Consider the following 12569-nt stretch of genomic DNA (forward strand, 5'->3'; position numbering starts at 1 on the left):
GGTCTATGCAGGTAGCAAAAGTAATGTAAGTCCCCATGGTACCTAGTATGGTGATCTACCTTCAGTTTTTGGCGATCTATAGCCCGTGTTTTATATTGTATTGTCTTCTTTAATTAAAATATTTTAGTTTTACATGCTAGTTTTATATTCACATCTGTGATATTCTAGTATTTTCACTGTCCATCGTCGACAGGTTTTACTCTTAAAAATGTTTTCATTTGTATTGTGTAAATTGTTTTCGTCACGATATAGCTGCGATATTGCCGATGTGACGCTAAATATTAACTCACTCACTCACTCACTCTTCCAACTTGCATGAGACCCTGGAACTGAGTTCAGATGGCCTGAAACTGAGTTCCCAGCGTATAGAGTGATCACACAAAATGCTGGTCTTCTGGTAGCCCGAGACGTAATGTGAGATGAAAGACAGGAGCCAGCTCACTTCATGTACACATTTCTAGAGTACGCTGTGATCCAATAAACCCCGGGACCGGCACCCTGCAGTACTTGCCAGATTTGTTTCTGGTCTAAATTAGTTAAAGTCTGAATATAGCACACCAATATATCTACACGTACAATAACATACATATATATTTGGAACATTGTTACACAATGAACACTAATGCCATATAACACTATCCGTAAGACCACGCAGTAAAAACTACTTTCAAGCTCTATACATTGATTCCAGTGCTTTATTGCTGCAATATGTTGACTGATATTCCCATACCCTTTACAGTCACATTGACATCATATGATAAAATATCAGCCATTGCAAATATCTTCTGTCATATAATATACGGTGTTTAGGATACGGAAACACCCTAGCGTGATAATCTCCATTTAATTTATAAGCCTAATGGAAGTTAAATATTAAGAACCACTAGGTATGGAAAAAACACAGATCTCATCTTTCAACAAGCAGGTTCGATCTCACGATTCCAGCTGCAAGACCCAGCATACATGTTTGTCGACGACATGTGAATTACGTCCCTTACCTGTCATGGCGGTAAAAGTGGCGATTGATTTAGTTTGCCAATGTATTTGTGTTGCTTACTCATACAATCAGGCGTTTACCTTATATTAAGTGCGTTTGATTAAAGCCAAGTGTATCAAATCTTGAACTGAGTTTAATGAAATTAAATGACAGTGTCACTAGCCTTTTAAAATCGCCCTGAGTCGAAGCGGGATTGCTGACACACACTTTTTGAAAAATGTCAAAACAGGTTACGCTCTCAAAGTTCTTTGCAACCAAGAATCCGAAATCGTCGGGAAACAGTTTTTCAACTGACGAAGATACCCAGTCTAAACGAAATGGAAAGGTAGGTGCATGAAAGTCTCCCCACTTTCTAATAAGTATCATATGATAGTATAACGCACACTGTTTTGTATTCACACGTGGTAACCGTAAACACTAACAAATGCATAAGCTGCCAGGATATACACAAATGGATACGAGTCATAACGGACCAGATTTCATAACGGAATATCTGCTGGTCGAAACGAACCAGTCGAATATCTGTATTCATAGTAATAAAAACAAGTTTCTCAGTTTACACACTCAGTTTAATTGCCTCACTTGTCTACTTACATGACATATCCCGGGTACTGTCACATATGACTAAATAGATAAATGTACGTGAATGTACTTTCACACAAATGTAGACACACATTAATAAAATCCATACATTGACACACTTTTGCAATTAATTTTATTTTTCGCCCCTTATAAAATTATTATTGTATACACACATACTATGGTTGTGTTATGTTTAATACCAATAATCATTGTCTGTGTCCATTGTCATGGTCATTGTCCATCAAATAATATGATCAGGTACCAGTCAAATTGTGCCAGCTACCAGCAAATTTGGTCAAATTGGCCTGGATTTGGTGTCAAATTGCTTTTACTTCATGTTCTGTTTTATGTCAGGAATATTTAAGAAGATTCTGACATCATATTTCTGATACACCCACGAAACCTAGTTTTGTTTAACTCATTAAGCCCGAGAGCCCCATCACTACTCAACACCTGAAAGCCCTCGCTGATTGCCCACTCTCTGTGTTGAGACTAATTAGTGCTAGTCACACCTGGATTTCCCCTGGCAGGTTTCGGGATCACAGGAAACTGTCTAGTCGCATAAACAAGTCCTGATTGTTTAATTGTGTCAGAAAGATATATGTTGAAAGAAATCAGGTGTGAATACATGTCGTGGTATTACAAGCTTTATGTAATTTTATTGCAAGTTTCTCTTTGTAGACCTTTTGTCGGGTTTGTACATTTATATTTTATCACAATATGCATACACATGTATTCTTTGTATGTAACAGATGAGACACACGCTAACAAATTCTCTCTCTTATATCATTATGTGAGGTTTAAATTTACAAAACATCTATGACAATGAGATACTGTAAAGAAGAATTTACTTTCATACTTTATAATCTTCGAATTTAAAATAGCGGTTTTGCCGATACATTTCTAGTGTTTACGAATTATTTTTAATGAAAGTACTATAACGCTTAGTCTGTGACTAGCACAAAGCACATTCATAGCATTGCACTTTATTTCATACAGATTTAATGCAGAAAACATAATGTGACCATACAAACATACATATACAAAATGTATACTACATATTCCTTTTGCATAGACATAAAACAAAGAGTCACGGATAGGGCGCCATCAAATTTCCGAATAGAACGCTCGAATTATCTCAACTGTTCAGTATAGTGGCTGGTCATATGTTATCTGCGACCAATCAGAGTCATGAGATACCTGTCATACAGAGGAAAGGACAGGTGACAGGGGCGGGCTTAAATTTCTGAAGAGCACGCTTGGTCACCAGCAGCTTGGAGAGAGAGATTGGTTATTGGCTATATCCTTGACCAGTCGATATGCTGGGTTTCGCTTTATCAACTCAAGCTATCATGTAACAGCTTTTGTGTATTGTAGCAAACATACACACTGGTAACGATGTGTGAAATACACACATAAGACAAATAGGAGTAGATAGTCACTTTGGCGAAGTTTATTTGTCCTCATTTTAGTGTTTTTCGATAAGTAAACAAAGCCGATTGAAATCCAACCACTGAGTAGAGGTAGTATCTATATTCATATACATTTTATGCACAACTAGTACATAAAACATAATGGTTTGCTGTACATGTAACATAATCTTCACCTTGATACTCTAATGACTATCCAAACTGGAGAGTACACGATTACAGAATTCCACGAGGTGACACTATACTGAATTATTATAGTGTATAACCAGAAGTTGACACCCCCACCCCCAATATTTATGAAGGTGGGCGTGCTCTATATCTTTACTGAATGCAAACGATGTTCATAAGATTACAGATGTGCATGCATGTATAAACATCACAGAGAGGGCGTGACTCCATAAAAACAAGATGTCCAATGATATAACAGCATCTGTTTATTTTACACTTGTCACGGGACAAACCTTTCAACAAGGACGAACTACATATGCATTCTACCGGAGGCTGTTATTTCAAGATTCGAAAGAGGCTTTCAATTATCTCATTACTGTAATCTGCTTGAATGATTATACGATGTGTATCGATACCAAGTAACCGATATACTATCCAGCTTTTATTGACGCCCATGGATCAATAGAGACTGAGTTGATTGATACACGTGATAATTCGTAACCAGATTTGATAATTACACAGATCAAATACAAACGTTTTACAGAATGCTCATGTAAATTGCATAGAAAACTGACAATTCAAATCAACATGAAACTTTCAACAGCTTGAACAAAATGCTTGAAATACCTTTGTATGGCTTACATGTAATAACTTATGATCTTACTTCTGTCCATGTGTGACAATGTTTTGAATTACCAACTTACTGTCTTTTGTAACAACGAGTAAAACATTTCATTGTTGTAATAACACTGACATGTATATATGTATTCAATGCAAAGGTGCGACTTATCACTTTATATTCGCTTAGGTAACATTACTTAACTTTAGATTATGGAAAACAACTAGTTACAATTCAGTAAACTTCAAATTAGTAAGTTCAATTATGTTTAATCTATTCGAAGCTTTGATGTATAATTACTTGTGTTTATACATTATGTTTCAGTATATGAAACATGACAAAGTAATGATGCTTTAAAAGTAAATTCAAACTATTCTATTGTGTTTGAATTCTCTGTATGTCCTTGAAATTTCGTATATTGTTTCCTATTTATTAGGTAGTTGAAGGAAATATAATTTTTAGTAACCTCTAAACCATTACATTTAATTCAATCAAGGTGCTTAAGTATTTTAGTATCCATTCCCAAGGAAGAGTACCAGGCACTTACCTCTGTAAAAACATCATAATCCCTTTCGCCAACATGCTCATTTGCTAAACGCTGTACAAGCCTATGACAATGATTAGCAATTGTAATCAAACACTTTAAATACTTCTTCTGATTGATACTAAAGGTGGGATCTCTCGTAAGAAAAGCTAACATTTCCTCAGTACTGCTAAATTGGTTGGAAATAATAGGTACAGTGCGATTTTTAAAAGTACAACACACATGTGCGCTCTCGCTGAATAAGATGTGCTTTCTGTTGACGACTGTATGGGCTCTCGCTTTGTGAGAAACTTCTAATTACCTGCCCCATAAACATCGCCACCGCTGTGAGGAGCTGCTTAATTTGCCCCATATATGCTCTCGGCCTTAATGAGTTAAAATACCTGCCTGCCCAAAAGCCCGGACGGTTATTTTCAGCACGACTGCCAGATTCTCATATTCACCCGCCCGATGGTCTGGTTAAACTTTTAGACATGTATATGAAGATATTCATCCTATTTCAGGATATTAAATCATTATTAATTCACTCCGTAAAAATAAATGATGAATTTCAATTGGATGATAAACTACGCCGCTTGGCAACCCTAAATTTGGTCAGGGCTGGCAAGTTTACATCTAACCAGCCCTGTGGTCTGGCTGACATTTTGGGGAGTTTCATACCCTGATCGTAAGTCTTAGTTTCTGTCCTGTTCATGCAGACATTGAAGATTTATCACTGTGGGGACAACTGTGACTAAGTATTTACTTTATAATTGCCAACATAGGTTTAGTCTGTTTGTGTTTTACAGGATCTGTTCATTTGAAAGAATTGGAATCTAGGTGCAGATATTGAAATATGTTTTCAGTATTTTATCCTTGCTGTCTCAGATTGTGATATGTCTGTTTGAACATTTCAGCCTAGAGTTGCCCCCTCCTTGGGACGATGCTGTCTCAGATTGTGGCGACACTGCTGCCGCTCCTGCACCAACCTTCCAAAACAAGTGGCAGATATATTCACATACATGATTGTGGAAAACAGGCATGTTCTGTTTTCAATAAATCTTTATAATGGTGACAGCATGTTTTTCTCTGCTTTGCAAAAGTATGACAGGGAAAATATGTGTTAGCTTTGAAAAGAAAAAATGTTCTAAATGCATGTCTGTTGCTATATTCTCAGAACAAGCTGTTCAAACGTTTAGGTATTGAGATGGTTTCAATAACAGTTAGTAGGCAATTATGAAACCCTTCTCCACTTCTGATATCTGCATTAAACCAAGGAAAACAAGAATTGTCATATAAAGTGTTGGTCTTGAGGATTAAGGGTTCTCACAAAGAAATGCTTACAATTTGTCTAGAAGTTGGTCAGGTAGCACATATTAGTGAGTGAGTTAAGCTTTACACCGCCCTCAGCAATATTCCAGCTATATGGCAGCGGTCTGTAAATAATCGAGTGTGGATCAGACAATCCAGTGATCGACAGCATGAGCATCGATCTTAAAAATTGGGAACAGATGACGTGTCAACCATGTCAGTGAGCCTAACCACCCGATCCCTTTCGTCGCCTTTTACGACAAGCATGGGTTACTGAAGACCAATTCTAGCCTGGATCTATATTAAATTCTCTAAAATCAAGTCACTTAATATGGCAAGTATGAGGTATGAGAATGAACAGTAAACTATTGTGATGCAACAGTGTGTGACCATGTTGTTCTTGCTGCAGGTCCGCCCTCCACCACCACTTCCACGAGGTGTACTTCCTGCCAGACATTCCCGAGTTGAGTGATGCTAATGCAGTGCTGAAACAGTATGCTGATGGACCCTCGAGGTGAGCTGTTGAAGTGGGCATTATTTTAATATAAGTAATATCAATCCATAGAATTGATAAAGAAATATGATAGATTATACAATAGCTATTTGAAATATCTGTTTGATGTATCAGATAACATGAATGGCAAATCATACTCATCGGAGCAAGTTTGAAGTTTTGAAATCTTTTGACCGCTCTCTTTTCCAAATTCCTAAAATGATTGATAGATTATTCATATGAATGATATGAAATTTAAGAGATGTTTCATTGTCTTCTCTTTCTGGGAAAAATAACACTACATCTATCTGCATGTCTCATATCACAGCCAACTAATGACCTAGATTTTGTCATGTCACAGCCAACTAATGACCTGGGCCCTTATTCGCGAAACGTTCGTAGCACTAAGAATTCTTAACTTTGATCGAAGCCAATGTGTTAAGAATGGGCTCAATAAGTTCGTAGGGCTATGAATGTTTCGAGAATAGCTAGCCTGGTTATTGTCACATTGTAGTCAATCCGACCTGGGAACACAGCTGGCCCACTCAGTACAGGGCATCAAACATGAGAATATAGATGTGAGGAGACAAGCCCTTTCAAAACTTAGAAAAAACTCCTGCGAGAAGACAAGGTAAGTCAGTGATTAGTTTATATGATTGGTCAAAAAGTTGAGCTCAAACTTTTGGTTTATTATGCATTAGTGAACATGGTGACCACAAAAAAACAGATCAGTAAGAATTACCATGATGTATGCAATCGGCATCTTTTACAGTGTGTTGGATTTCATATTCTTTTGAGGATAAAATGTTTGTCATTACAACTGTTTATAATATGTTTAGTAAAAAAATAATGAGGTATTAGAAAATGTCATGTGAGAAGTGTATCAAATTGTCTGACCTCAGTGTGCCTGCACTCAGGAGTAATGATAAGGAGTGAGTTTGATTATAAGTACAAACATGTTAACAGCTTGGGGATTAATGCTCCCTGAAATGCCTGGTATGATTTGGGAAATGATTGGTGGAAAGTGTTTACTCAAAGTATATATATAGTAAAGCTATGTTCGCTCAGCCCTTGTTCCTTGTAATCAAATGATGTTGTGAAATGCTTGTATATCCAGAGGGTACAGATAAGCTGCATATCTGCTTAAATTATGCAAATATTTATGTGAAAACTCAATTCCCATTAAGTCTATTGTGTACAAGTATGCTTGAATTTTTGTAAATACTCAATAAATGTGATCTTACATGCGTGCACACAATAATGTCAAATCTTAGCTTGCGTACCAGTGGATAGATAAATAAATGAGGTATATTGAGAGGTTCTATTTCAGGACATGAACTTGGCAACTTGCAGTCTTTCTTATCGTTTTTCATATTTCAGATCAAATATAAATATCAAACACTAACATATAAACTTTATTATATTTTTGCAATTAATGGAAAATGACAAAATACCCAATTGAATTTGAGTGAAGTGAGTGCAATTTATTTGGTAACTCAAAGAAAATTAGGATACCCAGTTGAGATGAACACAAGCGAGTACATAAACGGGTGACCCAAAACGTTATCTGTAGCTTTGTATGTCTGTTATTGTGATAAATAAAACATTAACTGTATGAATTGGTTGTTATTAAATGGTGTTAAATATAAGTAATATCTAAAACATGAAGCGAACTCGAAAACTGCTGGCAATCTGTTGTTTCCCAGTTAGTACCCTGAACATTAGTGCAGGCACAGTGAAGTGCCTGCAGCACGGTCAAACACCATCATGATTGTATCAGTTGTATGAACTCATGTCTTTGGGGGCGGTGGGGTAGCCTAGTGGTTAAAGCGTTAGCTCGTCACACCGAAGACCCGGGTTACATTCCCCACATGGGTGCAATGTGTGAAACCCATTTCTGGTGTCCCCCGCCGTGTTGCTGGAATATTGCTAAAAGTGGCGTAAAACTAAACTCAGTCAGTCAGTCATGTCTTCGGCGTGTTAGTATGGCATTATGAGTGACCTGTGAATGTTCATTCAGATACACTGAATGATTACATTATGGGGAGTGAAGTAGCGGACCCTATCATATCTCAGCTGGTGACTGTTGTGAGTGGACTTTTCACCTCTCTTTCTGGCTAAAAATCTATCAAGACACATCAAACATTATTCTCAAATGCAAACAAATTAATCTGGAATGTTTTGTTTTTTTATTTGGCGAAGGCTTTGATTTTGCAAATGATCCATTGCTTTTGATGTGAAATAAAATTCCTGACTTTTGAGTTTGATGCTTTGAAGTAGTTGGTAGTATCCCTGGAGCGGTATTCATATAAGCTTATGCTTGTTGACCATACAGGTTCCTTTCATTTAAAAATAAGTATGTTTAAATCATTTCCCCACGGTCATGGTGATGTTGCCTGTGTCCTGCAGTTGATGGCTGGGTGTCGCGAGTCTGACAGTGAGGCAGAATTGCTGTACGCTGAATGTCTTGGTGAACTTGGGGCTATTGACCCTGGCAGGTAATCAAGTCCTTCTTTCAGATTTTACATTAGGAGACTCTTTGTGCAGGACTGTCTTTTCATTTTTAACTCAACATTACATCCAGGTGAGTCATGTGTCATCATCCATTCATTGGTTCACTCATCTGTCCATCCACTCCTTAGTGCCGAACTTAAACATCTTTTCAGAACAACTGAATATATATACAATGGAATTCGAAGGATTGATAGGAGGGTTGTGTTTGTGGGGAAAGGGGGTTTTCAACATTTAAAATGACTATTTCTGCAGTAATGCAGTGTTTTGGAAAAAACACAACCTTAGAGATCAGTTTGTCAGTGTAGCGGCCATAAGATTTCCGAGTCCCATGCTGGGATTCGAACCACGGACCTTCTGATCCGAAGTCGGACGCCTAGTCAACATGACCAAAGAGGTTAACCCCGTCAGCAAGCTGACAAGGTAAGGATGTCATCTGTGGGATGACTCCACGCCCTGCTACATACTCCCCCGTCAACAGAAGGCACGTCCTGAGCCGCATAGTTGGGTACTGAGACTTATTTGCTCAAATTGGATATGAACGTGCTCAGCCCCACGTTCGGCGCCAATGAAGCGGCCATAAAATTTCCGAGTCCCGTGCTGGGATTCGAACCACGGACCTTCTAATCCGAAGTCAGATGCCTTGTCCACATGACCAAAGAGGTTAACCCCGTCAGCAAGCTGACAAGGTAAGGATGTCATCTGTGGGATGACTCCACGCCCTGCTACATCAGCATAATCATTGGATATGTTGTTTTCAAAATGTTGGAGAATGTTAAATTCTTTGATCCTGTTGAAATCATTTGAATATCCAAATTAGTTTTCCATATGCTTTTGCTTCAGTAGTGATGACACCAAAACAATCATTCTGGTAGATGATTTTGCTTACTTTGAAGATCACTTGTTATGGCATTCCTTTAAAACAGGTTAATACACCAATAACATGAGTTATATTAAGAAGGGATACTCTTACATGATCTTTTAGACAGGTGTCTGGTTGTACAAACTCAGGTTGAATTAGAGAAAGGACACCATAATGCCAAACAGTCATTATGGTTTTGTCAATAAGAAACTTTTCTATTGACAAAACCATAATGATCGTTTTTTATCAAACCTTTATTCAAAGTTTGGTGACCTACAATTTTGTATGTTGGTATGGGGGTCTGTCTGATCGCAACAAAAACAAACTTTTCAAAATTGTTAATACTGCCAGCAAAATTCCTGGAGTGTCTTTCGAGTATACAGTATTCCCTTTATGTATTATGAGCGCCAGATTGTCAATTAGGCAACTAATATTCTCAACTACTTCCATCTGGACACCGCTTTCGATTTCCTTTGCTTAAAACAAACAGAGCTCGACACACCCTTCATTCCATCCAGTATTCGTGTTATTAATGCAACAAATGTTATTGAATAGCTATCATTCATACGATAACTACTAACTGAGCCTCCTTGCCCATGTGGATAATTGTATCGAATCATCAGCATTAATTTATGCATGTAATTATTGTGTATATTTTTGTGAATTTTGTATATATTCATTTTAGATCTATCTATCTAACCTGCTTAGATCATATTAGATTTGGAAAATGAGCTTCAATGCTCAAATATTTTTCAAGTAATTAAAAAAAATTCACACTAATTATTTTGTGTAGGCTATCGACATAACCTGACAAGCACTTCTGTAAAAGAAGTAGAATCATATCAGAAAGTTTTTAGGGGCGGTGGGGTGGCCTAGTGGTTAAAGCGTTGGCTCGTCACGCCGAAAACCCCGGTTCGAATCCCCACATGGGCACAATGTGTGAAGCCCATTTCTGGTGTCCCCCCCGCCGTGATGTTGCTGGAATATTTCTAAAAGCGGCTTAAAACCAAACTCAGTCAGTCAGTCAGAAAGTTTTTCAGTTTAACAATACTGACCTTTTATTGTGGTGCAGACTTGAGCTGATGGGAAACAACCCAAAGGAGGAAATGACAAAATTCAAGGCTACAGTGGAAGACGACAACTTTGCTGTTGGTCTCATCAATGAGGTCCTCAAAGCCTTCCTGTCAGCCACAGAACCAAGAGTCCAGGTAGGTACACTTGCAACTAAGGCCTGTTACCCCAGAGGTTCGGCTTCTGATACCAAATATGCTATATGAATCTGCATCTTATAGTGCCAATAAACACTGACATGCACGCACACACGCTGCTCCATGTTTCAGGACTGCTCGGCCTTCGCTCTACAAGACCTGCTGCAAATCTATGAAATATCTGAAGGGAAGGAGAGCGACAAGACCCCAAACAAGCTCTGGGAGGAGATTCCCAGAACACATGCAGGAGATTCTCATACCCCTGCTTACTTCCAAGTCAGTGCAAAGTTAAAATGATTTCAAGTGGTGTTTAGACAAATATGCTCAGAATTGTTTGATCTATACTCAATTATTCCAACACTGCCATATTTTTATTTATTGTACAAGAAATGAATGCTTAGATTGTAGAGCCATGGAAACGATTATAAAGAAGCAATATATCCACAGATACAAACTGGCATCAGAAGCTGTGTGGGACAAGTGCCCCAAGCCAATCTACCAGAGTACCAAGGGAGGTAACTTCAAGGACTGGGTCAGCAACTGGACAGGCTATCTCATATATCTCACATCCAGGGTGAGGGCCTTACTCTTACTTTGCCTGTCCCCTGTCAGTCACGGAGGTTTTCCTTTGAAGAGTTTTGGGGTCTCCTTATTGGAACTTGCATACTCTTGATGCCTTTTTGTTGATATTGCTCCTGGTCATTGAGTTACTCTTGATGTGATAAGGGCGAGGCTTTGCTTACAGATTGCTGTGATGCTTTGAGATACACTGATTTAAGGGGAAAATGTGTCATCATACCATGTGGGGAGCCCATGCTTTTACTGGTTGTCTTGAATATAGCTGACCTTTGCTCACCTTTTGTTGACAAGGCCAAATGCACTCTGCTACCCAGAGTTCCATGCGGCAAGCCAGCATAGTATCTCTGCCACACGCCAGAAAAATGTGACGATTTGTCACATCTTGCAATGTCCATTCAATATAATGTACAGTTTTCTTTCACTCTTTTATTTTTGACGAGTCTACACATCTAACTAAACATCTTTAGTAGAATGGTTTAGTTTCACTGAGAAAATATCCCCAAACATGTAACACTATTTTGATTTTAGTAGCGATCGTGTTTCTTCATAGAGATCGTCCCCCTTGGGGTACATATTATGCATTTTCCAAGCTGAAAATGTCCTGTGACAGTTGTATCAATGTTTTTTGAATAAAAAGATTGTACAATAAATAAACTCTTTTATTTATTATACGGCCCCCACCTCACGGAGTTACCTCCCGTTGCGCATGCGCACCAACTGGGTAAGCACCTAGGCCCGTATCATCATTCCTTCTGCTGTCACTGCCTCTAACAGACGTATGTGTCGAGCAGAGCTGACCTTTTCTGAGAGAAAGAGTATAATGTCTGAGACACCACCTGTATGTATGGTCTTTATTTTGTCCTTGTTAAGGAACAGTAAAGCTTTGCGGTCGGTTGTTTCATAATTGTGACTTTGTATTAATTATTTTACGCTTAACTTTCCCGTGGTTTACGCATTACATGTTGCTCTGCCATGGCGGGAAGTTTAGCGTGCCACATGGTTGTAATATTGCGTATTGAACCAACTATTTCTTTCCCGTGGTAGCCTTCACGCATTTTTCAATGTTTTCTACGTATATCTTGCTGCTGGTCCGCCGTTAGCTACATGCTTGGCGTGTTTGCTTTCAGCATGCTTTCCTCCTGTTCGGGTCTGTGGACAAAGTATTCCATCGGGTCGACAGGCACGACAAGTGTATCGTGTGCTTGGAAAAGACCGGCCATGAGGCCGAAACTTGTGAAATTTGTCTGGGGTTTTCCCCCCGGGCCCAGAAGCGGAGGGCTGCCGAT

At 38.5% G+C, this 12569-nt stretch overlaps 1 protein-coding gene across 1 annotated transcript in view; it reads left to right on the forward strand.

The window, feature by feature from the left end:
- Nucleotides 1–1214: 1214 nt before the first annotated feature.
- LOC124275664 (serine/threonine-protein kinase ATR-like) overlaps nt 1215–12569 on the forward strand; it is a 55604-nt gene continuing 44249 nt past the window's right edge. The window contains 12 exon segments of the mRNA XM_046711287.1: nt 1215–1322; nt 5242–5307; nt 5309–5358; nt 6040–6144; nt 6638–6754; nt 7634–7641; nt 8144–8211; nt 8533–8621; nt 10569–10704; nt 10837–10926; nt 10928–10980; nt 11152–11278. Coding sequence (XP_046567243.1) covers nt 1215–1322; nt 5242–5307; nt 5309–5358; nt 6040–6144; nt 6638–6754; nt 7634–7641; nt 8144–8211; nt 8533–8621; nt 10569–10704; nt 10837–10926; nt 10928–10980; nt 11152–11278 — 1017 coding nt within the window.

This window comes from Haliotis rubra, unplaced genomic scaffold (assembly GCF_003918875.1).
Source record: "Haliotis rubra isolate DU_JTF1 unplaced genomic scaffold, ASM391887v1 Scf2002, whole genome shotgun sequence".
Lineage (NCBI taxonomy): Eukaryota > Metazoa > Mollusca > Gastropoda > Lepetellida > Haliotidae > Haliotis > Haliotis rubra.